Source organism: Zootoca vivipara, chromosome 6, assembly GCF_963506605.1.
Source record: "Zootoca vivipara chromosome 6, rZooViv1.1, whole genome shotgun sequence".
Taxonomy (NCBI): Eukaryota; Metazoa; Chordata; class Lepidosauria; order Squamata; family Lacertidae; genus Zootoca; species Zootoca vivipara.
Window position 1 is genome coordinate 77356944 of NC_083281.1, and position 27284 is coordinate 77384227.

The 27284-nt window shown below is 49.0% G+C and overlaps 1 protein-coding gene across 1 annotated transcript; it reads left to right on the top strand.

Moving 5' to 3' along the window:
• The first annotated feature begins 709 nt into the window (after positions 1–709).
• On the top strand, positions 710–27284 carry P3H1 (prolyl 3-hydroxylase 1). The gene is made up of 15 exons (XM_060276156.1): positions 710–1305; positions 6163–6315; positions 7646–7835; positions 8688–8819; positions 10774–10913; positions 12024–12113; positions 12453–12505; positions 12970–13091; positions 14751–14878; positions 16579–16674; positions 18521–18671; positions 18975–19092; positions 21165–21240; positions 22530–22670; positions 25747–27284. Exons 1-15 carry the CDS (start codon positions 745–747, stop codon positions 26095–26097), a joined length of 2502 nt encoding a protein of 833 aa, XP_060132139.1. The 5' UTR covers positions 710–744; the 3' UTR covers positions 26098–27284.

Consider the following 27284-nt stretch of genomic DNA (forward strand, 5'->3'; position numbering starts at 1 on the left):
TTTCCCCCACTCTTTTCTCCCAAGGGGAAATCCAAAGTTTTAAGGTCAGCTGTGACTTAACAAGGGCGGAAAGTGCCAAGCGAGAGAAAATCCCTCCTTTTTCTGATCCAGGTCTTGTTTCGCTTGTGACATTTAAAAAGCGCAATCGGAAAGAAATCTCACTGCCTTCAGTGTAGCTGTGCAGACCTACCCGTGTCTACTCAGAAGCAGGCTGTTGAATGCAAGGGCTTTACTCCCATGTAAGTGGACTTAGCATTGCACCTGCCAAGAACATTTTTGTTTAGTCAAGTCCATCCAACAGAACACGGACGTGTGTTTTGATTTTTAGCTTTTGATGGTTGAATCTTGAATGTTTTAAACAGCTGCTTCTGAGAGTTTCTTTTTTATTTCTTGCGTCTTCTTTTTCATAAACCACTTCAAGGTTCAAAGCAGCGCATCAAGCTTTGCAAGGAACAAATAAAAATAGCTAAATAAGAATTGCAGGAGAGTAGAACATATGTACACACACAATTTAAACCGAGCACAAAAAAATTCGGCGTGGTTATGCACAAAACTGGCAGGACGGACGCTCAAACCTTAGACGTCTCTGCAGGGAGGGCGGAGGCTCTGCCATATAAGATGCAGGAGGCGGGGCCTCCGGGAGAGGGGCGGGGCTATTTGCTACCGAGGGCGGGGCCTCTTCTCGTCGGGGTGGGCGTGGCCAGCCTCCCTGTGCGCCCCTTCGCAGCCGGCAAGCGAGCCACGATGGCGCCCCGGGAGCTGCTTGCGCGGCCCCTCTTTGGGCTCCTGGTGCTGGTGGCACAGCTCTCCGTCCCTGCCGTTGGGGCCGAGACGGACCCTTCCTCGCTGCCCGCGGACTTGCTGGGGGCACAGCTCTCCGTCCCTGCCGTCGGGGCCGAGGCGGACCCTTCCTCGCTGCCCGCGGACTTGCTGCTGGCGGCGGGCACGGAGGCTTACGCCCGCGGGGACTGGAGCGCCGTCATCCTGCATATGGAGAGGGCGCTGCGGGCGCGGAAGGCGCACCGGGCGCGCCTGATCCAGTGCCGCTTGCGCTGCGCTGCCAACAGCACCGACGGAGCCCCGCCTCGCCCGGCGGAGGACGAACAGCAGCACCCGGCGCCTCCCGCCGTAGGAGAGCGGCGCCCGCTGGACGACCTCCGCTTCTTCGGGCAGCTCCTCCGCCGCGCCGGCTGCCTCCGCAAGTGCCTCCCCGACGGCACCTCCCGCTACCAGCTCGGCGAGGAGACGGAGCTGGAGTTCCGCAAGCGCAGTCCGTACAACTATCTCCAAGTGGCTTATTTCAAGGTAGCCTGTTCACTTGGATCGGGGACTGACGGCGATAGGATGGGGGGGAGGGATCTTTTCAAATGGATCGGGGCCTTCTCTGGGAGGAAAGGAGTCACGGGAGCCCCTCCGGGGGGATCTATCCAGCTTGGTTTGGATTCGTTTCGTCTCAATCCTCTCTGCGTATTTACCCGGGAAGTAGGTCCCGTCGAGTTAAGTTGAATTCAGTTTTAGCAAACGTTTGTAGGTGTTGGAAGAGCTCAAATCTAGTCTAGCATACTGTTCTCACAGTGGCCAACAGATGCCTACTGGGACAGCTTTTAATCTCAGGGTCGTGGGTTCGAGCCCCACATTGGACAGAAGATTCCTGCTTTGCAGGAGGGTGGTCTAGATGACAATCGGGGTCCCTTCCAACTCTTACAATTCTACAATTCCGTACCATGGAAACTGGCAAGCAGGCCCTGAGTAGTCCATGTCCACTCTCCCCTCCTGTAGTTTCCAGCAACTGATATTCAGAAGCATTGCTTCCTCCAGCAGTGGAGGTAGAAACATAGCCGTCAGGGCTAGTAGCTATTGATAGCCTTAGTTTGGCTAATCTGCTTTTAAAGCAGTCTAAGTTGAAGGCCATCACTGCCTCTGAATTAGTTCATGCACTGTCTGAAGAAGTACTTTCTTTTGTCTATCCCTGATCTTCCAACATTCACTTTGATTTTAATATTCATGTCCAAAATTGTGCTGTCTCCACACCACGGCCACTTTAAGCCTCACTGAACATGGTGGTGCTTACTTCTGAGTAGGCATGCAGGGCGAGAAATTGTTTTCCTTCTTGAACAGTAAGCTGTGTGGCCTTTCAGTGACCTAAAACGATGGCAAGTTCAGGACACAATACAAATGCCACGAGCATTTGTGGTAGCTAAATCAAAGCCTCCCCAGTTCAGAGCAGTATACCTTCTCTTATGGTGGGACTTAAATAGCGATGGCAGTCTCTCTCACCACGCTTGTGAGCTTCCATGCAGTATTTCTGGAGACAGATTGTTGGGCAATCTGATTTGGCAAGGAATCTCCTTTGAAGAGGAGCCCTCAAAGTTTTCTATTTTGAAGATACAGCGATGGGATAATTTGGAGAGATGGAATTGAGAAACAAGGGAAACAAAGAGAATAGAAAGGGGGAAAAAGCTTGAGAGAAGGGCTTGTGCCTATGGGCCTCACTGCCACTTGGTGGGCTTTTGAAAGAAAAAGGTCAGTGGCCACTAATCGAAATGCCTCTGTTGAACCTCTAGGTTCAGAGGCAGTTTACCACAAAATTTTTTTTTTTTCATGCCCTGCTGGTGGGCTTCCCAGAGTGGGGAAACAGGATGTTGAAGTTTGGTCTGATCCAGCATGACCTGAAAGAGACAGCTCTCATTGGCTAGGACAGGAGGTCAAATATGGCCCACCAGGGCCATTTATTTGGCTCTTAGAAATCTCCCCAGGCCTTTCAATGGCTCTGCTTTGCACTCCAGATACTTTGCTTGGTTGGGACGTGCCGTAGTTATGCCTCTTGCTTGCATGGATGGGCGATGAGGTGTGTGTGTATATATATATATATACACATAAGCTTGCCTACTACACGAAATTAATTGGTTGCTCTGCCCACTTTTGCCTCTGGTTTTCCTCATCACTAGCATGTGGCCCCCATAAGATTTACCAGAAGGGAATGTGGCTCCCTGGTTGAAGAGGAGTCCCCACCCCTGCACTAGGCAGTCCTGGCAGGAGAGAAAACACTTCCCTGCCGTCTGGCATCATTCAGGTCGAAGAAACGTTAAAGAGGTTCGATGGAAAGAAACAGAGAAACCAGGCTACAGGTACAGAGACTGGAGGAGGGAGAGAGAAAGAAAATAGAAACTGCAAAATGGCTAAGAGACAGAGTTGAAAAGCTGCACTCTCTTCCGCATCTCCGCCTGCAAAATTGGGTATCATAATATCGGTTTATCTTGCAAGCTCGTAAGGATTACAGCTAGATAAGTGCATGTGAAATATGCCGAGCGCTTAAAAGTGCCATGCAGAGGTTGAACATATTATAATCGCATCTGTGTCATAAACTGTAGCTGTGGGCGAAAATGATCACACTGGGAGCAAGTAAAAAACAGCACCATCTGCATCTCGAAAAGCATCCATTATCGGAGAAATCGTTTTGCCATTGCTGGCAATCATTGCAAGCAAGGAGAGCGCTGTTGCCCTCCGGTCTAGCTTGCAGGCTTCTCATTGGGACTTCTGGTTGGTCGCTGTGACAGAAGGATGCTGAACCAGGTGGGCCACTAGCCTGGTCCAGCATGCATCAGGTCTGCCTCACATCCATGCTTAGGGCTGGACCTGCCATTGCATTTCAGCCCCAATCCCGCTGCTGCTGCCCCCGTGGATGAACCTATGGGCTTTCTCTTTTGCCTCATGCACCCATGGCTGGGTCAGTTGCAATGCCATTGACCAATGCCTGGACTTTGTCCGAGTCCTGGAAGTATCTCCCCTTTGTTGGAAGTCTGGGGGAAAGTTGGACAACTGAATCTGCCACTGGAAATCTGAGGTTGTTCCAGATTTCCTGTGGCACAATTGGAAAATGAAGGAATACTTAGGAAGCAGCCTTGTAGAAAGCCCTGGGTCTCGGTTGCAATGTCTGAAAAGAACAAAGCAGAGATGGAGGAGCTGGTGAGTTTGAGCTGCCTGGATTCAGGGACAGTATTTGCAGAAAGGGTTTTGCCTTTAATCGCATTTCCAGTTCTGAAGAGTTGACCCATGCCTGTCTCTCTTATAGTCTCCATCCATTTGACTGCCACATGTTCACTCCAGCCACTTAGAAAGCGTTTTCCTGCTCCTTCCCCTGCGGCCAGAAGTTCAGCCCTTCCTTTCTCGTCTCTCTCTCCTCCCTACTTCCTTAGGAGGGGCGGTGTGCCACGTCCATAGAGGGGTTGCGCAGGAACAAGAAAAAGAGGGGGGCCCTCCCCCGTGGTCTCAGGTTTCAGAGCCCTTTCAACAGAGTTGAGAAAGCAAATATGGAAAGAGCCCGGCTCCCTTTCTCCGCCACCAAAACCCTGTTGGCTTCTCTCTGGCGGATTCCTAAGCTCTCTCCATTCTTAAAAGGCAAAAACTCACAGTTTAATCCTTCTGCTATTCCTATCTATTGGATAGCACGATCTCTGTGCCTTAGTTGGCTGCCCTGCCTTCACAGTGAACTGCTTGTGGGGTGTTTGCATGTCTTCCTGTTAGTTTTTTTTGGGGGGGGGGCCCTCGCCAGAAATCCTTTTCATTGTGCGTTCGTGCAAAGCTGTGCTCATGATGGTTAGATGCGTTGCACAGACACACGCCTTCTTTTCCGATTGATGCGTGTTCCAAAACTGCCTGCTGGAATCTTTTCGCAAATGTTCAGGTTCTTGGGTTCCCCCCCCCCCAATGACGCTTTATTGCTTTTAGAAAACACAATGCATTAAAACAGCAACAGGCATTAATAACAGCAGCAATCAGGTTTTGACTCCAAAAGCCCTTTAATAGATATATATGTATATCTTTTTAAAATTAAAATATATGGATCATTTTCCAAGTAATAAAACCAATTAAAAACCCAGCAACAGGAAATTTTTTATTAAGAAATAGGGGAGTTCCTTCAAGAGGGACCTGGCTTCTTTAAGATGACTTCTAAAGCAGAAACGTTGGAAGCATTTCATCTCTCAGCGAACTTGAATGGAGTGGCCATAACAAATCTCATCCTTTCTTTTCCTGCTTTGATGTGCTGTAGCTCCAGAATTGCCCCTCCAGATGTCAATAATGGGTTAACTCTGGGGAAGCAGTGAATAAAGCAGAACGATGTGTGTGGACTGTCCATTAGAAATTCACTGCTAACACATTATGACATGTTGCAGTATCCACACAAGCAATTTGGTGGGAAAACCTTGGTGGGTTTTCTTGGCTGTTCAGGGATGGCAGACAGTGTGACCTGCTGGCCATCAGAGTAAAAAGTTCTGCCACAGAGGTGACTCCAGCTTCACCAGTGTTGGTGCAAAATTCAGCTGACCCTCTGGTTGGCTTTGAATGGTGCTAGAAGGTGTTGAGGGAGGGGCAGCCTTTTCTGCCTCGGGCAGCACGATGTCTCTGGCTGGCCCTGAAACTCTCAAACAGCAGTGCTTGTTGTTCCAGTTTTGGTAATCTCAGGTTCAACACCTCTGCATGTGTAGAAACTGGACTGGTATACAAAAGTAAAACATTTTATCTGCCCAGGCTCTTGGGTTTTAATTGGGAGGGTCACTTGGATGTGACTTGGCTGTTTTCATGCTCATTTTTTAAAGGGGGGGGGTAGGGAGAACTGAGGTTCCAATACTTTGGCCTCCTCATGAGAAGAGAAGACTCCCTGGAAAAGACCCTGATGTTGGGAAAGATGGAGGGCCCAAGGAGAAGGGGACAACAGAGGACGAGATGGTTGGACAGTGTTCTTGAAGCTACCAACATGAGTCTGACCAAACTGGGGGAGGCAGTAGAAGACAGGAGTGCCTGGCGTGCTCATGGGGTCACCAAGAGTCGGACACGACTAAACAACAACAACAACAACAACAGGGAGAACTTGTGCAAGATACATATTTTAAAAAGAACGCGTATTTCAGATTTGTTTGCTGGTGTGCTTCCATCTGATCTTAATGTCTGAGTTTGTTGTGCACTTTGAGACACCTAATCATCATCATCATTATTTTCAATGCTTCGCTCACTTCGGTGCTCACTACTAGCATACCCCACCCCACCCCACAGAGGTTTGGCTCAAACAGAATGGGACCCCCAGGCTGTGAAAGGCTCCCCACCTTTGGTCCACCAGGTTTCATCTCATGCACTCAACACTGTCTTTATTCCTCCCTCCCTCAGATCAACAAGCTTGACAAAGCCGTGGCCGCAGCCCACACGTTCTTTGTGGCCAACCCCAGCCACATGGAGATGCGGCAGAACTTGGACTACTACCAGATGATGGCTGGCGTCAAAGACTCTGACTTTGTGGACTTGGAGGCCAAGCCACACATGGTGAGAACGCCATTGGCCACTGTACGTCACCCGTGCCCAGATTCTCCCCCCAACACACATGCACAGAGGGGGTCCATATTCTTCCCACAGGAGCCAACTCCTAGGGCCTGGGGGATCTCCAGCCCCCCAAATAAAATATTTGAGGGGACCGTCCCACGCCCCCCCCCCACGCCCAAGTTGATGGGCATTGCCATTCAAATGGTGTGCGTGCACCACATCATATCATCGATTAGGAGGGGTGGGGCGCACCAGCCCCCCCCAATAGTTTATTCAAATTGGCTCCTCTGATTCTGCCTATGAATTGCTGCCTAAGCTGGTCCAGAATCTAGCCTGGGCTACAGAAATTCCACATTTTGAGCCACAAATGTGGTCTCCAAATTGGTCTTTCTGTGGACCATGTGTGTGTGTGTGTGTGTGTGTGGCTTTGCAGAGGAGACTTAGCAAGTAGGTGTCAGGGTTCAATCCTGCCCAGGCCTGAAACCTGGGGACACCTGTGAGGAGGAGGGGAGGCAGAACCCTCCCCCTCACCACAAAAAAAAACAAATCTTCAGCATCCCTCATTGTTCAAACACAGTCATTCCCACCATAAGACTGGAGGTCTCCACAGCAGTTGCTTGGGTTCCTGACTGGAAAATTCCCGCCACAGGGCCTAGAGATGACCCATCCTGTTTCACCACCTGAGGCGAAACAGCAATTGCTGCCGGCCCACTCCCCTTCTATTGCCGGAACGTCCCGGTTCTTGCAAGAGCCAGGGTTCTCCCCGAAGCATTGCAGCTCGACTTCTCTGCCCAGTGGCGGGAGCAATGGGGTGAGCTGGTCCAGACCAGAGCAGCTACATTGCTTGTCAAGCCAAACTACTGCCAGCATATAACACCTTGATTGTGGGATTCGCACTGGTGGCCAAACTGCAACTGGGCCAAGTTCGAGACACTGACGTACAAGCCACTGTGCTTCTTACTGTACACCTGAGAGACGGCCTGCTCCCTTATGTATCTCCTTCTGGTTTCAAAGATCCCAGGAGCCCTCTCCACATTGACCTGCAGCAAGGGCCTCCAAGGTGGGTGCCCCATTCTGGGGAATCCGACAGGCACCCACCCTCTGCGCTTTCCAGAAATAACTGGAGGCACTTTTATTCCAGCAGGCTTTGCCAGCCAGATTAAAAGGGTCTTTGCCGTGAGCCATAATACAGTCTGAGAAAGCAAGATTCCTCCAAGCATATGCCTTGTGCAGTCTAGATAAGATGGAGGTTGGTGGACTAGCTTCCAACCTGTGCTTCCCATCTCTCGCACAAGTTCTGACTGCTTCCCATGCTCCCCCCCCCTTTTTGTAGGAAGAATACCGCCTGGGCGTGAGTTACTACACAGAGGAGAAGCCCCAGGCGGCTGTCTTGCACCTGGAGAAAGCACTAGAAGCCTACTGGGTCGCCGACACCGAGTGCCGAACCCTTTGCGAGGGGCCGTATGATTACGAAGGCTACAACTACCTCGAGTACAACGCGGACCTTTTCCAAGCTATCATTGGTGAGCCCCACCTAGCAGCCTGAGTGCCGTGAACAAGTGAAAGAAACTCTGTGAATTATTTTCTCTTAAATGCTGAAGTGCCCCATTCAGTTTGTGGCTGGACTGCACCACTCAGGAGCAGGGGACGTGGGTGGCACTGGGGTCTAAACCACTGAGCCTCTTGGGCTTGCCGATCAGAAGGTCGGCGGTTCAAATCCCCGCAGCAGGGTGAGCTCCCGTTGCCCTGTCCCATCTCCTGCCAACCTAGCAGTTCGAAAGCACATCAAAGTGCAAGTAGATAAATAGGTACCACTCCGGCGGGAAAGTAAATGGCGTTTCCGTGCACTCTGGTTTTCATCACAGTGTTCCATTGTGCCAGAAGCGGTTTAGTCATGCTGGGCACATGACCCAGAAAGCTGTCTGCGGATAAACGCCGGCTCCCTCGGCCTGAAGCGAAATGAGCGCTGCAACCCCATGGTCGCCTTTGACTGGACTTAACTGACTTTTTTATTTTATTTTTTAAAAAACCACTCGGGAGCAAAGATACTGAAGAGGGCTGGGATTTGGTTTGCTAATGCAGTCTGAGAAAATTAAATCCAAACCACAGCTCCAAAGGGGCAAACCTGTCTGCATTGAGCGGCAAGGTTTGCAAAGGAATAGCCAGGAGCTCACTTTAAGGATTGTTCCTTGTAGCCACCCCCTTTCCTGTCCCATACCTGATGTCACATATGACATCAGGTGTGGGGTAGGCAGCCAGGGTTTGGGCTGCCCTGGGTCTGGTATGGCACACAACCCGGAGGTTCCCTGCCCCTTTAACTCTCTGGTCCTGTTCTTAAGAAGAAACCTGGTTTGCCGTTTCTTTGTTTTTGCCAGATCACTACACTCAAGTGTTGAGCTGCAAGCAAGGCTGCGTCACAGAACTTGCATCTCAAACCGGAAGTGAGAAGCCCCTTGAGGACTTCCTCCCATCTCATTTCAACTACCTTCAGTTTGCCTACTACAACAGTAAGTCGAGAGCAAAGGTCCAGGCACAATGGTTCTTATTTTTTGTGGTAAGAAACTGGCCTGATTCCCCCTTCAGCTGTTTTACTCTGTGCCCCTTTTCCAGGAAAAATTATCCTTTGGACCCTCATGATATCACATACCTAAAACACGTCACACATTGTACAGTATACAATAAATGTGTTTGCCTAGATAATGTGTTAATCTATACACTTCGTAACACACAAAGAGGCTTCTAAGCGGTTTGCAAGTATAAGAACCAGTTGCACCACCATAAATCTCCACAATTAAAACATGAGAGAAAATAATGCGATTGAAACAACAGGGGACTCTGAGAGTTCAGAAACTGGTGTAATGCCAATAGCAGGGGTCACCAAACTAAGGCCCGGGGGTCGGATCCGGCCCAATCGCCTTCTAAATCCAGCCCGTGGATGGTCTGGGAATCAGCATGTTTTTACATGAGTAGAATGTGTCCTTTTATTTAAAATGCATCTCTGGGTTATTTGTGGGGCATAGGAATTCGTTCATATATTTTTTTTCAAAATATAGTTCGGCGACTCCAGCACCCCACAAGGTCTGAGGGAAAAAGTTTGCTGACCCCTGGCCAATAGAGTTGGGGCTTCTCACACATAAACAATGTAAGCAATAAATAAATAAATGCTGTACCATTTTTAAAAAAGCATTTACAAATACACTGTGAATGCATCATATGGTGCGCAATAAATATTGCCTTAATGATGTAAGCAAATGCAAACAGCACCAATTTATTTAAGAATGTATTTATTTATTTATTTCATTTATGCGCCACCTTTTCCTCCAAGGAAAAGGTGGTATATATGGCTCTTCAGCCCCTCATTTAATCCCTACAACAGCCCTGCGAGGTAGGTTATAGGCTGATGTCAGGGACCAGCCCCCAACAAGATCATGGCGGGCTGGGAATTCGAACCCTGGTCTCTTTCAGGTCCTAGTCCAACACCACACCATCATGTGGCTCACAATAAATTTTGTCTCAAACAAACAACATAAGCAAATAAATATATCCCATTCCATAATTTATTATATATATATATACAGTCATATCTCGGGTTGTGTACGCTGTGGGTTGCATACTCTCGGGTTGCATATTCGGGGACCCGGAAGTGTTTACTTCTGGGTTCCGCCGCATGCGCAGAAGCATTCTGCACGCTTCGCTCATGTGCAGAAGCGTTCAGCGTGCTTTGTGCGTGCACAGAAGCACTCTGTCGGTGCTTCGCGCATGTGCTTATTGTTGTTGCTTATAACTTGGCTATGAACTTGACAAATGAAAGAAAAGGACGGGTCAAAATCCATTAGCCACCATTGTTAAATAGAACTTCCATATTCAGGAGTGGTATACCTCTGAGTAACGGGTGCTGGGGTTGGCATTTTAGCTCGGCGGCAGAGTGCCCATTTGCACGCAACTTCAGCGGGGCTTGGAGAGACCTGCTTTCCGAACAGCCCCAGAGAGCGGCTTCCGGTCACTGTAGACAACGCTGAGGTGGATGAGCCCAATGGTCTGTCTCCGTTTAAGGCAGCTTCCTGGGTTCTTATGTTAGGGAAGCTGCAATTGAGCATACGGTTGGCATGTTGATGGCCTCACTCTCTATCAACTCGAGCCCAGAAAAATGGAAGAAGTCAGCATGGAGGATGCTCCTTATTTGGGGGGAAATAATGGAGAGCCTCTTAGGATGGATGAGCAAGACACTTCTTTAAAAGCACAAAGTGTCTGCTTTCCATCCCTAGGCACAACGGTTACATTCTCCCTCCACTGCTATGCCTCTGAATAGCAGTTGCTGTTCCTCCCAGGTCCTGCTTGCAGGATCCCCCTTGGGGCATCTGATAACCGTCCCCTCTGGACCAAATGGGTGCCTGGCCTGATCCAGATGCAGGTCGTCTTCTTCTTTTTACGTCCTTAGGCTAGTTCTCTTCCCTTTTCCAGGTGGCAACTACGAGAAGGCCATTGAGTGTGCCCAAACCTATTTGCTCTTCTTCCCTAACGACGAAGTGATGAAACAGAACCTGGCCTACTACACAGCTGTGCTGGGAGACAACCTGGCCAAGCCCGTTCGCCCAAGAAAGGTGGGTGTCCTGGCGGGTCGGGTGCAGGGGCTCACGGGTGCAATGAAAAGCACACAATAAATATCAAGACTAAATAAGTGAGTGTATTATAAAAAAAGCACTAAATCAAAACAAAACCGTTTTAAAAACACAACAATGGGGGGGGAAAGGAATGCATAACACACATACACACACACAGAAGGCCTGCCACAACACAACGGCCAGTTAGTGGCCAAAGACCTGTCTGAACAAGAAAAGAAAGTATTTCCCCCCCACAGGGATTCTTAGATAAATGTTATTTTATTTTCCATTTTACATATATTTGCTGGGTATTTTTACATCAATCCATATTCTGCATTTTCTTCAACTTACTTCTCCTCCTTTCTGCAGTTACTTATTTTATACCTTTTTATTACTGTATATCCAATTTATATTAGAAAAGGAAGTCTTTGCCTACCAGCCAGAGGAAAGCAGAGAGGGGGACGTCCTAGTAGGGAGTGAAACTTACTTTTTGTAGATTTCTTCAGTGAGTGGGGTCTTAAAAATAGGCTTTGGGGTGTGAGGAATTCAAACCTGCTTTTATTTTTGTGATCGGACAACATTTACCTTGATAAGTCTATGTTTGATGAAGAGGCACATAAACTGCTTTCGGGAAACCAAATAATTTTAATCTTACCTGTCAGGTCATCATAAACATCCCTGCAAGTGCTTGGCAGTCATTTTTTATTATTTCTGTGCAGTTTTACACACGTTTCGCTTACCAAGCAAAACTAGATTACGTATATCAATTCAACCAAAATATGTTTCGGATTCCCAAGTCTGCTTTCGACTTCTTAGCGCCCCCTCCTTTTTTGGAATTCGGAAGTTGAAAAAATTCAACACACCCCTACCAGCCTAGGCTCCCCGTGGAAAGAAGTTCCACAATCTGGGAGCAGCTACTAAGTCCCTCTCTCACACCAAACACGCCTGGGAGGGTGGCAGGATTGAGAGAGAGGCTTCCCTAGGAGATCTCAGATCCCAGAATGAGGGAGTTCTGGTCCTTCAGCTGAACCACGCCAAGAGGTTCCCCGCATCTGTTTGATTTGCCCGCTTCTGACTATTCTGCCCTCCTTTTTCTGCCCTGCCGCTCAGGATGCGGAGCTCTATTGGAGACGCAGCATTCTGGAGAAAGAGCAGCTTTTCTTTGCCTACGACGTCTTTGGGATCCCCTTCGTGGACCCGGTAAGAGGAGGCTCCTCCGGCCTGGCACCCGCTCCATTTTGCCCTTTTTTTTAAGGAAAGGCAGGCGAGGGGAAGGTGCAAAGTGTGGGGCCTAGGGCTCTGAGGTGGGGAGGTGACAGAGCTGGGGCTGTGTAAGTCAAGGGGGGAGGGATCTGTGGGTAGCTACATGTTATTGGATTACAGTTCCCATCACCCCCAGTTTCTGACCACATTGACTGGGCAGCTGAGACCAGGAACCTCATCAAGCCCAGAATTCCCTCTCCCCACCCCCCCACCCCGGTTGAAAGTTTTCGGGAAATTCCTAGTGCTAAGTTCTTTTTCTCTCCCCCTGTTTTTAAGGACACTTGGACACCGGAAGAGGTGATACCTAAGAGGCTGCAAGAGAAGCAGAAGTGAGCGCCTTTTTCAATAGACTTTCTCTCTCCCCCACCCCTTTTAAATGCTTTTATATCTCACTTTTTCCTCCAAGGAGCCCCCAGGTGACTCCCATGGCTCCCCTCCTCATTTAATCCCCAGAACAACCCTCCAAGGTAGCTTAGGCTGCCAAGCAGGGTCTGGCTCCAAGGTCACCCATTGAGAGCTTCATGGCCAAGTGGGGATTTGAACTCTGGTCTCCCAGGTCCTAGTCCAATACTCTAACCACTACACCATGTTGGCTCTCTGCTTATGTCTTTGCCTGGGTTGTTCTTCCTGGCTGCCTTATAACTCGGAGCTAGGCTTTTGAACCTGGCTCTCCTTCCCACATCTGCATGGGAACTCTTTCCCCCACCCAGACGGGCGATTGGCTCCATTCCAAGGTCTACCTGTTGACCTTCCAGCCGATGATGATGCCGCCCTGTCTCTGCATTCTCTGCAGGGTGGAGCGCGAGACGGCAGCCCGCATCTCAGAAGAAATAGGCAACCTCATGAAGGAGATTGAGAACCTGGTGGAGGAGAAGACGAAGGAGTCCACGGACATGAACAAGCTTGTGCGAGAAGGTGACAGGGCAGCCTGGGTGTTTTTCGGTGGCCAGGGGAAAGGGGTCTCTTCCCATGGCTCCCGCTGTGTCTCCAGCTCTTGTGTCCCAACTGCAGGGTCTAATCCCTTTCTTCGGGCGTGGGGAACCTGCAGCCCTCCATAAGGACTCCCAACTCCCTTTTTTCAAATATATTCATTATTTTATAACACACAAAGACAAAAAATAGACAAAATACAAAATACAAGAAATATAAAATACAAAAAGTACAAACTACAAAAAGACAAAAAAAGAAAAGCAAAAATTCCAAAACTTCAACTTGTATCAATTCTGGTGACTGTGACTTCCTCATGTGCCTTCCAACTGCGTTACATTGTAAATCCTCTGTAGTAATTTCTAAGTCTTATTCTTATACAGTAGTACCTCGGGTTACGAACACGATCCGTTCCGGATCGCGGTTCGTAACCTGAAAAGGTCGCAAACTGAGCGCCGCTTCTGCGCATGCGCGGAACGCACACGCGGCGAAAACACTTCCGGGTTTGCGGAGTTCGTAACCCGAAGTGTTTGCAACCCGAGCGGGTCGTAAACCGAGGTACGACTGTACCTTGTTTACCTTATAACTATTCTTTTTCTAATCTTATCTTATGATGTTGTTGTTTAGTCGTTTAGTCGTGTCCGACTCTTCGTGACCCCATGGACCATAGCACGCCAGGCACTCCTGTCTTCCACTGCCTCCCACAGCTTGGTCAAACTCATGTTCGTAGCTTCGAGAACACTGTCCAACCATCTCGTCCTCTGTCGTCCCCTTCTCCTAGTGCCCTCCCATCTTTCCCAACATCAAGGTCTTTTCCAAGGATTCTTCTCTTCTCATGAGGTGGTCAAAGTATTGGAGCCTCAGCTTCACGATCTGTCCTTCCAGTGAGCACTCAGGGCTGATTTCCTTCAGAATGGATAGGTTTGATCTTCTTGCAGTCCATGGGACTCTCAAGAGTCTCCTCCAGCACCATAATTCAAAAGCATCAATATCTTATCTTATATCATAACACAAAATCTCACACATACTGCTTATTTATAACTATACTTCCATATCAATATTTATCTAAACATATATTATTTATACAACCTCCCTGTACCTCCTAAACTGCTATTAATTCTTTTCAATGATATGTTTATTTCTTAAATACACTTTGAAATTTTTCCAATCTTCTTCCACCGGTTCTTCCCTCTGGTCTCGGAGTCTCCCGGTTAAATCTGCCAGTTCCATAAATTCTATCATCTTCTTCTACCATTCGTCTATCGTTGGTAATTCTTTGTTCTTCCAATTCTTCGCTAATAATAAGGACTCCCAACTCCCTTTATCCTCGACCATTGGCTATGTTGACTGGAGACGATGCAGGTTTCAGTGACATCAAGATGAGCCACACCCCTGACATGCCTCTAGCCTAGCTTCTGCCGCCTCCTCTCTGGTTAGACTGCTGCAGTGTCTTATGCATGGGGCCGCCCTTGAAGACAGCTCCTAAACCAAAGCTAGGGCAGAGCCAATTGGCTTCCCCAGAGGACAGTGGACTACACCTCCCAGCATCCCTATCGGTTGAGGGTTGATGGGAGGTGGAGTCCAACAGCATCTTGAAGGGCTTCCAGGTTCCATAACGCCTCAACTGCTTCTTGTTGCCTCACACAGGAGGCCCCTTGGTGTACGACGGGCTTGGCATCACCATGAACTCCAAGCTGCTCAACGGCTCCCAGCGTGTGGTGGTGGACGGCTTTCTCTCCGAAGAGGAGTGCCGGGCGCTGCAGAGGCTGACCAATGTGAGTAGCTGCCCCTCGGGTCCCAGCACAGCACTGTGGATACTCTGGGAGGCTGCAGCTCGCTCTATAGTCTTGGTCCAGGGTGGTTCTTTCTCATATCAGCTGCCTTACCTGTTTGTCTGACCCTGGAGATGCACAGGAATTGAACCAAGAGGGGCCTGTTCTTAAGCTCTGCCATTTGGCCTGAGATGAGTCCTGTTTGAGGGATGTGGGTGGCACTGTGGTCTAAACCACGGAGCCTCTTGGGCGGGGGTTTGAATCCCTGCAACGGGGTGAGCTCCCATTGCTCTGTCCCAGCTCCTGCCTACCTAGCAGTTCGAAAGCATGCCAGTGCAAGTAGATAAACTGATGGAATACACGCAGCTTGGGGATCTAACATATACCCTGTTTCTCCAAAAAATAAGACGTAGCCATAAAATAAGCCGTAGCAGGATTTTTAAGGATTCAAGGAATATAAGCCATACCCTGAAAATAAGACATAGTGATAGGCGCAGCAGCAATGCCAGCCGCGGCAGGAGGAGGAAAAAATTAAGAAATAATAATAATAATAATAATAATAATAATAATAATAATAATATATTATTTATACCCTGCCCATCTGGCTGGGTTTCCCCAGCCACTCTGGGCGGCTTCCAACAGAAAAATAAAACACAGTAATCTATTAAACATTAAAAGCCTCCCTGAACAGGGCTGCCTTCAGATGTCTTTTAAAAGTCTGGTAGTTGTTTTCCTCTTTGACATCTGTTGGGAGGGCGTTCCACAGGGCAGGCGCCACCACCGAGAAGGCCCTCTGCCTAGTTCCCTGCAACTTGGCTTCTCGCAACGAGGGAACCGCCAGAAGGCCCTCGGTGCTGGACCTCAGTGTCCGGGCAGAATGATGGAGGTGGAGACGCTCCTTCAGGAAAATAAGCCATAGTGTGGTTTTTTGAGGAAAAAGAAATATAAGACGGTGTCTTAGGGACCCTGGTGGCACTGTGGTTAAACCACTGAGCCTAGGGCTTGCTGATCAGAAGGTCGGCGGTTCGAATCCCTGTGACGGGGTGAGCTCCCATTGCTTGGTCCCAGCTCCTGCCAACCTAGCAGTTCGAAAGCACGTCAAAATGCAAGTAGATAAATAGGAACCGCTACAGCGGGAAGGTAAACGGCGTTTCCATGTGCTGCTCTGGTTTGCCAGAAGCAGCTTTGTCATGCTGGCCACATGACCTGGAAGCTATACGTCGGCTCCCTCGGCCAATAATGCGAGATGAGCGTGCAACCCCAGAGTCGGTCACGACTGGACCTAATGGTCAGGGGTCCCTTTACCTTTTAAATATAAGACGGTGTCTTATTTTTGGAGAAACATGGTATAAGAGAACAAGAAGAACATTCGTTAAAAGAAGATTGGAAAATGTTTATTGAATACATGGGGGAGGGGAACTGTGTACACTTGAAAACATTGGCAGCATTAAGATAAATTCAACAGTCTAAATAAGTATCGATGGAAGTAATAATGGAATACAGAAGGGTTTAGTTTATATAAAATATGCAGGGATTTATGCTATGTAAAATGAACAATGGAAACAGAAGGGAAGTCATTGCTATTTTAAGGTTGTATAAATGAATATTCTAAATTGTAAAACACAAATTGTAGCACAAAAAATGAGAGAGAGAGTGTGTTCAGTTTTATATATCTATATCTTCTCTACCCTCTCCCAACGCAGGCAGCTGCCTCTGCCGGGGACGGCTATCGTGGGAAGACCTCCCCACACACCCCCAGCGAGACTTTCTATGGTGTCACTGTCTATAAAGCACTCAAGGTAAGCCTCTGAAAGAGCATAAATCTAGGCTCAGACTTCTGGGGGAAATCCAGGACACAAGAATGTAAAGGGGAGGGCCCTCCTGGATCAAGCCGATGGCATCCCTAGTCCAGCATCCTCTTCGCACCATGGTAAACCCACAAACAGGATTCGAACACAAGAGCCCTCTCCCCTCCTGTAGTTCCCAGAAGCTGGTATAAAAAAAAGCATTGCTGCCTCCAACTGTGCAGTTTTGTAGACACGAATTGCTTGAATGGGCCCGTTTCCTGTGTAAATCTCTGTCTTTGTCATCAAAGACACAGACGGAAGTTGTTTTCAGTGATGTTTGGGCTGTAACAAACACAGAAAGCGGCTAGATCCCAACGTTACTGCAGAATAATAAGCCGTGGCCGTTTGTTCCCTCAACTTTTGGGGAGTTTTGAATTGTCGTTAATTTTTCTTACCAATAAACGTTTGTCTTTTTTGTAAACAGTTATTGAGGTTGCTGTTTTTGCTGTGTGTGTGTACCATCAAGCGGCAGGCCTAGGATAGCTCAGTTGGTAGAGCACAGGAATCTTAATCTCAGGGTCGTGGGTTCAAGCTCCAAGTTGGGCAAAAGATTCCTGCATTGCAGGGGGTTGGTCTAGATGACCCTTGGAGGCCGTCCAACTCTGCCGTTCTATGATTCTGCAAAATGTCATGAAATAAACAAATGAACGAGGTGCCTGGGTCAGGGAAGATGGAGTGCAGGACCTGTTGTCTTTGGGGCAGTGGTCCATTTTTAAAGCCAGTGAGACAATGGGAATAGGGACCAGGACAGGTCACTGGGAGAGATCACCAGGGGGTTTGGGCTGGGTGTTCATCAGTATGCGGATGATACCCAGCTCTACCTCTCTTTCAAATCAGAACCAGTAAAGGCGGTGAAGGTCCTGTGTGAGTGCCTTGAGGCAGTTGGTGGATGGATGGTGGCTAACAGATTGAGGTTGAATCCTGACAAGACAGAAGTACTGTTTGTTTGGGGGGGCAGGGGGCAGGAAGTGTATGGGGACTCCCTGGTCCTGAATGGGGTAACTGTGCCCCTGAAAGACTAGGTGCGCAGCCTGGGAGTCATTTTGGACTCACAGGTATCCATGGAAGCGCGGGTCAATTTTGTGTCCAGGGCAGCTGTCTATCAGCTCCATCTGGTACACAGGCTGAGACCCCACCTGCCTGCAGACTGTTTCGCCAGAGCGGTGCATGCTCTAGTTATCTCCTGCTTGGACTACTGCAATGCACTCTACATGGGGCTACCTTTGAAGGTGACCTGGAAACTACAATTAATCCAGAATGCGGCAGCTAGACTGGTGACTGGGAGCGGCCGCCAGGACCACAGAACACCGGTCTTGAAAGATCTACATTGGCTCCCAGTACGTTTCCGAGCACAATTCAAAGTGTTGGTGCTGACCTTTAAAGCCCTAAATGGCCTCGGTCCAGTATACCTGAAGGAGCGTCTCCACCTCCATCATTCTGCCTGGACACTGAGGTCCAGCACCGAGGGTCTTCTGGCGGTTCCCTCATTGCGAGAAGCCAAGTTGCAGGGAACTAGACAGAGGGCCTTCTCGGTAGTGGCGCCCGCCCTGTGGAACGCCCTCCCATCAGAGGTCAAGGAAATAAACAACTATCTGACTTTTAGAAGACATCTGAAGGCAGCCCTGTTTAGGGAAGTTTTTAATGTTTGACCTTTTATTGTGTTGTTAATATTCTGTTGGGAACCGCCCAGAGTGTCTGGGGAAACGCAACCAGATGGGCGGGGTATAAATAATAAATTGTTGTTGTTGTTGTTATCCGGTAATTGAGCCTCCTCTGTGTGCCTCTTGTGCCTCCGCAGCTGGGACAGGAAGGCAAAGTGCCCATGCAAAGTGCTTACCTCTACTACAATGTGACTGAGAAGGTCCGGCTGGTGATGGAGTCCTATTTCCGCCTCGACACGCCCCTGCACTTCTCTTACTCCCACCTGGTGTGCCGCACTGCTATTGAAGGCAAGTGGGGCATTCTGCACGCCCTCTAGCAGACACACCCTGCCTCAGGCCACACCCCCTCACCAGCCCTGCCTCGCACCCTCTTTGGGTGTTTCTGGCCTGGCTGGAATGTGTCCTCCAACTCTCGCAAGGCCTGTTGCCTGCCTGGAGTTTGCCCTTTCCAAAAGCACCATGAGGACTGGAAACGTGAAGGGTTGCTTTCTTTTGAAAGCCGGATCCTTCGGGTAATTGAATCTTCGCTGCAAAGTGTGGCAGGCTGGCCGCAGTGGTGCAGACTTTCAGTGCTGCCTGTCTTCCATGCAGATAAACAGGAAGACCGGGCAGATCTGAGCCACCCTGTACACGTGGACAACTGTATCCTTAACGCAGAAGCTTTAGTGTGTGTCAAAGAGCCGCCAGCCTACACATTTCGGGACTACAGGTAATGGCTGTGGGGAAGTGGAGAGGATGAAAAATTCCCTCTCCACTGACAACAGCAAGGCACTGCAGTGGTTGTGCTCCTGAGCAGCTTTTTGACCACTTAAGGAAGGGCACAGACCTTGTGTCCCTCTAGATGTAGTTGGACTACGACTCCCATCAGCCCCAGCCAGTGCACCCGGTGGTCATGGAAGATGGGAGTTATAGTCTATAACATCTGGAGGGCCACAGCTTCCTCATCCCTGGGCTAAAGGCTCCTGGGAGCACCATCTGGAAAGGAGGCTGCGTGTTGTGTCCCTGCATGAGTGGCTGCTCTGCTGATGGGGAACCTGAGGATCTCTAGATGTTTTGCTGGGCTACTGCAGCAGCCATCAGCCCCAGCCAGCATGGCCAGCAGTCAGGGGTGAGGTGGGAGTTGTAGTCCAGCAACCTCTGGAAGGTCAAAAGTCTCTCGCCCTGTTCTTAAGATAGTTGGCAAGGTCTAGCTGCCTGAAGACCCACCTTTTTAGGACAGTGGTGGGGAACCCTTTTTTTCTGGTGGTGGGCCAGGTCAATCAGCCGGGAGGGTGGGTGTTGCAGGATTGCATAGTTCACTTCCTCTATCCCTGCAAGACTTTTCACTCTCTCTCTCTCACACACACAGAGAGAGACTGGGCTCATTTCGTGATTTCTGCCTTGCTTATTTTCTTTAAGTGTCTACCCCAGTTTTTTCCACCAGGGGGCCTCAGAGCCGCTCCAAAGACTTGCGTTACGCAGCATGAGAGTAAAGCAATTAAAATACCCATATAAAACAATATATGAGCAGCCTGTCAAAAGAACAGCATAGGAAAGACATATCAGACATAGATGGCCAACCTCTGCCAGGTTATTCTTGAAATAGCAACTTGCTGGAGTCCCATGTCCAGTTCTGGGCACCACAGTTTTAGAAGGATATCGACAAGCTGGAGCATGTGCAGAGGAGGGCGCCCAAGAGGATAAAGGGTCTGCAAGATAAGCCTTATGAGGAATGGTTGAGGGAGTTGAGTATGTTTAACCTGGAGAAGAGGAGACTGAGAAGTTGATAAGATATAAAGGTAAAGGGACCCCTGACCAATAGGTCCAGTCGTGCCCGACTCTGGGGTTGCGGCGCTCATCTCACGTTATTGGCCGAGGGAGCCAGCGTACAGCTTCCAGGTCATGTGGCCAGCATGACAAAGCCGCTTCTGCTGAACCAGAGCAGCACACGGAAACGCTGTTTACCTTCAAATAGGCTGTCCCAAGTGAGATATGACAACCTTGTTTTCTGTTCTGTGGCTTGCAACGCTGGCACCCAAGGGGACATGTTTGGTTCACCTATCTGCATACATTTTGCTCAGCCCCTTCTGCTCAGAAGGACTTGGCGGGGTTTCCAATTTCCATCTTGAACAATGAGGACTAGAATCCTCCTTTTTATTTAAAAAAAAAGGAAAGAAAGAAAGAGGTAGGCAGTTCTGATGCATATTCCCTGCACCGTAACAGTCTACCTTTGCTCCATAATGCACTGCAAATTAGAGTCTGGAGCAGCAATTGCCATTGTGGTGCCCACGGGCGCAATGGTGCCCATATGGTTTTCCCCTAATGCTTGTAGAGCCTCTGAGGGCCCCACCCCATGGCCATGTGGTGTCAAAATACCAATTACCTTTTTTCTCCCCTGAGATGAAGAACATAGAGCTGAAAGGGGGAGTTGGGGGGGTGTGACGCCCTTTCCCTCTCCCTCCTCCAGCTCTGTGCCCCTTTTCAAGTCTCAGATCCATAGAAGTGCCCATGGCACTTAAAAAGGCAAATGAGCCCAGTGGCCAAAAAACGTTGGCAGCCCCTGGGAAGAGGGTCCTTTCAGGAAACTTTCAAAACGAACCAGGTGAAAGTTAAATAAAAAAATTCCTTCAGTAGCACCTTAAAGACCAACTAAGTTTTTATTTTGGTATGAGCTTTCCTGTGCATGCACACTTCTTCAGATACACTGAAAGTTAGGTGAAAGTTAGTTTGTGTGTTTCTCTGCTCCACCAGAAGGAAAGGCATTGACATAATACCTCCCCCCCCCTCCTCTGCTAATTCTAGTGCTATTCTCTACCTAAACGGTGATTTTGAAGGAGGAGCGTTTTACTTCACGGAGCTGGATGCCACGACGGTGACTGTGAGTCGGTCGTTTCTCTTTGTGTTCTGTGCTCTTGCGGTTGTCTTTGAGCGAAGGGAATCCTCCCCGAGGTCATCCTTTCTGGACCCCACAGTCTGTGTGTGACCTTGGTGCAAATGAGCCAACTCTATTGCCACCAATATTCACCCTGCTCAGAGTAGACCCACTGAAGTTAGTGGATTTCATTCGTTTCAGCGGGGCTATGCCCCTTCCGTGCTGGACTCTGACGTCTTTCGTACATTGCGCGAATAAGCATGATTGGATCTGGACACATCAAAGAAGCTTTTCAGTTAAATGCATTGCAAGCTTTGTATAAGAAATCGGGCTAGCAAAAATGGAACTCCACAGCGCCATCTGGTGTCACAGTGTTAGAATGCATAAACCAAAGCATATAAAGTGGTTTCTCTTTGCCAATGTAGCCGAGTCCTGGTTCTGGCTCTTCCGCTTAGTGTTAGCAGTTGTACCAGGGCTCACCAACAGATGCAACACTGCCCCCCTGAGTGCCCATGAGATCTCTGAGCCTCCTTCCCACTCACTCAGTGGCCCTCAGCTGCCAGGTGGTGAGTGTGGTTAGCTTTGTCTCCCCTGAAACATCCATAGAAGGAGGAAGTTGGAAGAAGGAGGAAGTGGGGAAGAGTGACACTCTTTCCCACTTCCTCCTTCAGCTCTATGTCTTTTTCAAGACTCAAGATTCTTTCTGCTGGGAGTGGCAAGAAGGGGAGGGGGGCATGCCACTTGTTCATGAATCCTAATGTGCCTACTGGCCTAGAAAGGCCACCTGCCTGACAGGTGTTTGGGACTTCAGCTCCAGTTAGCACAGCTGTCTCGGCCGGGAGCAATTATTATTATTATTATTTACTGAATTTATATACTGCCCTATACCCGGAGGTCTCGGGGTGGTTCACAGAAAAGATCAACATAAAAACCACTATACAGTGGTACCTCGGGTTAAGAACTTAATTCGTTCTGGAGGTCCGTTCTTGACCTGAAACTGTTCTTAACCTGAGGTACCACTTTAGCTAATGGGGCCTCCCGCTGCCGCCACACGATTTCTGTTCTGTTCTCATCCTGAAGCAAAGTTCTTAACCCGCGGTACTATTTCTGGGTTAGCGGAGTCTGTAACCCGAAGCGTCTGTAACCTGAAGCGTCTGTAACCCGAGGTACCACTGTATAATCAAAATGAAAACAACAACCCAATCACACACATACACCCACACCCACACGTACATACGTTTGGGGTGTGCTGTTCAAATCAGAACAGTCTTCTGATCCCTTTTGTTGGTTTCCAGGCAGAGGTCCAGCCCCAGTGTGGCCGGGCTGTGGGTTTCTCATCGGGCTCCGAAAACCCGCACGGCGTGAAAGCCGTGACCAAGGGCCAGCGCTGCGCCATTGCCTTGTGGTTCACCCTGGACCCCCGTCACAGCGAACGGGTATGTAGGACGGCTGTCGCTTTGCCGCACTCCTCCTTTCTCAACCCTGCCATGCCCTTCTTTTTCTCCCGCCCCCATATCCAGGCCTGTGTGCAAAATTCTGCAAAAAAAATAAAATAAGGGGGGGGTTGCTGGGTTTTGTTTCTGCATTGCAGGCGACTCGGCCTCGAGTTTTCTGCCTCCGCCCTTTCTCCCAGGGAAGTGCTTTCTAAAACACCTGGTTGTTACGCAGAGGGCAGAGCAAGGAAGCCTAGTGGGTAGGGGCGCTGCATCGAAGCGGATCTTTTGGCTAAGCGTTTGGAGGTACTTGCTAGATGGCAAGAGCTGCTTAGGTCCCAGATAATGGATTCTGAAGATCCATTGTTGGCTAAAACTACTTTTTACTTCCCGGTAGGTTCTGGCACCCTTAACTTTAATAGACCCATGTGAAACAAAAATGGGGAATTCCTCACTGCAAGAGAAACGTAGGGTTCAACACCACGGGCTCTGATAACATGTGGATATGAAAAAGCTGAATCCACAATTAAGCAACAAATAGGGGATGTTGAGCTGCAATGCCACAAGAGTTGAAAAGACAAGGTATCCAGAAATGAAAGATAAAGGGAAGGGGTTTATCCAAAGCGAGGTATTTGTCTGTCAGGGGATTGTTGCGGCTACTCTCGAGTGAAGACGCTCCAGTCCGCTCTGTCTTTAAGAGCTTTATTGTGCACATTATTTACAGCGCAGAGATATCAGAAAACATGACTGCCTAGTCCGATTCAGAACCTGGCAATGGCTTCCGTCGTGTTTTTGACCAGCATAAAAGCCTGGGCACCCCAAAGCGCCTTCCCCTAGCCCTGCATGTGGGCGCGCTCCTCAATTCAGGCACCGGAAGGGGCTGCGTTCCTTCTCCCGTCCTTTGGCTGGAGTGTTGCAGAGCCTTGCTGCGCTGTCCTTCCCCCTCTGGCCAGCTGGGTCGGTGCCTAGGCTCTGACACGTCTGAGAACCCCTTCTCCACTCCGGTCCATTCCTCATTCCCTCCTCCTGCTAGCGCTATCACTGGGCGAAGGAAGGGCTGGTCAGGGTGACTGGGGGAGGGTCCCTGTAAGGAGTCCCCCTGACATTATCCAAAATAGAAATACCCAAATTTAGAAGAGCTTTTTACGCTTGCCGGATTTAATGTCCTTCCACCAGCAGGGCAGATTTGAAGGCAAACCATATTCAGAGCGAACATGCCCCTGTGGTTTGAAGGAAGTTGAAACTGCTACCCAAGCCCTACTGCGTTGTCATTACTACAAGGTTATACGCTCTATATTTGTCACTCCAGTCACGCAGCAAACCCCCAAGCAGAACTGATTATTATTACTTAAAATACTTAATAGAGGACAGGGAACCAGAGACTACCTTAAAAGCGGCTAAATTCTGTGCTGCTGCTATAAGATTAAGCAGTCAAGCTTTGAATGAATCAGATGGCCAATGTCTAAGTATAATAAATAATAATAATATTTTTTTATTTGTACCCCACCCTCCCTGGCCGGAGCCGGGCCCAGAGTGGCTAACATCATATAAATAATACAATATGCATAAAACCAAGCAAGCCATCGATTAAAATGCACCCCAAAATTAATGTAAATAAATTAAAATTAAAGTTCAGACTGGACAAATGACAATCCTCAGGATAAAATTGAAAGCGGTTAATACTTGCCAGGACCAACTGTTTCCGCTGATATTATAAGGACCTGTGAGTGGGCTGGGAAACCTCGTTTGTGTTTGTTCTTAAAGAGAAAATGAGTCAGGCTGAACCCTGGCCAAAGGGCCTGGAAGAACAACTCGGTCTTGCAGGCCCTGCGGAAGGATGTCAAATCTCGCAGGGCCCTGGTCTCTTGTGAGGGATTGTTCCACCAGGCCAGTGGCTTTAAATTATGTTTTAAATTAGCAATTAAGGTTTTTGCTTATATGTTTTAGCTGTTTTATATCTGAATTATTTATCACAGAGCTTAATTTTAATCGATTTATGTTTGTATGCTCTCTGCTGTTGCATATGTTGCAGTCTGGTCAGTGACCGAAATATTCAGGAGCTGTTTGATAGTAGGCCAAGTTGCCCAGGGAGGTGGTGTGTTCTCCTCGCCTGCAGGTGTTTAACCTGGTTGGGTGGCTAAAGCTGCAGCCCACAATGAACGCGGGGCTAGAATGGATGACCTCTTAGGGGTGTACCAACGATACAGTTCTACAAAAGGCTTGCTAGTTTGCTCACCTTGTTCTCCTCCCATACCATTCATAATTTCCCAGGCAGCCCTGTGGAGAAATGTGTTGGGATGTGATTAGATGCTAAGGGAGGATATATTTATTAGATATTACCCCCTCCTTCCTCACATTTGTGCATTCAGCAGAGTGCTATGCCTTTGCAGTTTAAAAGGGAAGCTTAGATAGGCTAGTGTTAGCCTTTTAGTGTTAGCAATCCAGGATGCTTTAAGGCAGACTGGATTTTCCTGTTATTTACCCCCTTTTTCTCCCCCTTAAAATAGCAACCACACAGTCTTGTAAAGGGTAAAAATAACACGAATCACTCAGTATGCCTCCTGAAGAATAACAGATTGATTCGGTTTGTTCAGACAGTGGCAATTCAGTTACTAAAACATGCTAAAGTCTAGCTTAAGATGGAGTCTGAACTTGCAGGTGTTCTCATGGCTGAGAAGGGTGGAAAGAGGATGAGCCCAGGCAGGGAGGGGGATATATAGCTATGCCTTCATCCTGTCAGGACCACAAGAGGGAGTGGTCTCACCGAGTTCTCTCTAGCAATTTTGCAGGAACACCCTGTGAGCCTCAGGCCCTTCATGCGCCTTCAGGCAAAACGTGAGTTGTTGGTTGGGCTGCATTTAAATATCCTGCACAATGGGCAGCTGCTTTGGGTATGGCTCTAGTTTAGCGGCCATAGCACCTGCTTTGCATGCAGAAGGCCCCAGGCGCAGCCCATTTTGGGAGCCCCTGTTGTAGAATCGATAATGAGAGCATCCCTGGGGCTCTTTGCAAGAGCCTGAACCCCACCCCACCCCACCCCCCACCCCCGTAACAAAGTCTCCTTCCTCATCCACCGCAGGATAGAGTCCAGGCCGACGACCTGGTGCGGATGCTCTTCAACACGGAGGAAGCAGAGTTGCCTCCGGAGAAGGAGATGGTGGCGGAGAAGGAGATCGTGGCGGAGAAGAAGGTGGTGGCGGAGAAGGAGGTGGTGGCAGAAAAGGAAATCGTGGCGGAGAAGGAGGTGGTGGCAGAAAAGGAAATCGTGGCGGAGAAGGAGATCGTGGCGGAGAAGAAGGTGGTGGCAGAAAAGGAAATCGTGGCGGAGAAGGAGATCGTGGCGGAGAAGGAGATTGTGCCAAAGAGTTCCACACCAGCCCCAGCAGAAGACCCTGAGCAAGACGCCACTTTAGGGAAAGACGAGCTGTAATCTACCGCACCCTGATACAGTACACAAATGCACACAACCAAGAGAGCCCAACGAGAGACACCAACAGACAGAACTTTTTTCGGTGCTGAGAAGCATAGCGGGACCGCCAGCCTGCGCACTGGGACCCTCGTCCAGCATACATACAAGACTGAACATGACCACCTCCCAAGTGCCTTACATATGGTTGCTGTGGCCCAGGACGATTTTTTTTGGGGGGGAAGCTTCCTGTTTCCGTCTGCCTCCCCCTCCTTCTCCCCCTCCCCTGATGTTCTGTTTCTCCAAAGGGGACCACACCGCCAACTATGTTTTCTTGTTCCTTTTCTTTTTTTAAGGGTCCGGAGCCCCCGCTTGAAGGGGTTTCGGTTCAACCTGAGGCTGTTTCCAATGGGGGAGAGGCAGTTTTGGGGTAGCTCTGCTGCCCAGAGACTTGAATTCAAATCCCCACTCGGCTACGAAACTTAGCAGGCGACCTGTGGGCCAGTCGCCATCTCCAAATCTAACCTACCTCACAGGGTTGTTGTGAGGATAAAAGTAGACGCAGCCCTGAGATCTGTGGAGGAAGAGGGGGGTGCAAATGTACCAAATAAAATAAGATAAATACCACTTTCCTGCTCTGGAACAAGTAAGTGTCTCATGTCAGTAGAAACCAGTCTTCATACAGAGGTAAAATTTGCATTTGTTCTCTGCCCTCTTTTGCCTCTTGCCCCGCCCACCATGAGCATGTGGCCCCTGAAAAGGTTGCCTAGAATGGAAGTGGCCCTTGGCTTGAAGAAAATATTCCCCACCTCGAAGTAGATGCTGGATGGCCATCCGTCAGGGGCGCTGCAGTTGAGTCCTCCGTTGAACAAAGGGGTTTTAATTCCGGAATGACCTCCTAGGCCCTTTCCAGCTCTAAAATTCTATTATTCTGAGTGCCCCCCCCCCCAGTGGCTTAGGTACTGTATGTAAAACAAAGTAGACAAAAGATTCTGCCTGGAGGCTAAAGCAGACACGACACAAGAGGAAACTAGACAGTGGAGGGAGAAGGAAATGAGATGATGGGCTGACATGAAATGGAGAAAAGGGGTTCAAAAAAGGGAAAGATTCAGTGAGACGAAGGAAAATGTATATCCTAGGACAGGGTGGTTCAAACGGCAGCCTTTTTGACAGCCCTCAGCAACATTCAAGAAAAATAATAATCTTAAAGC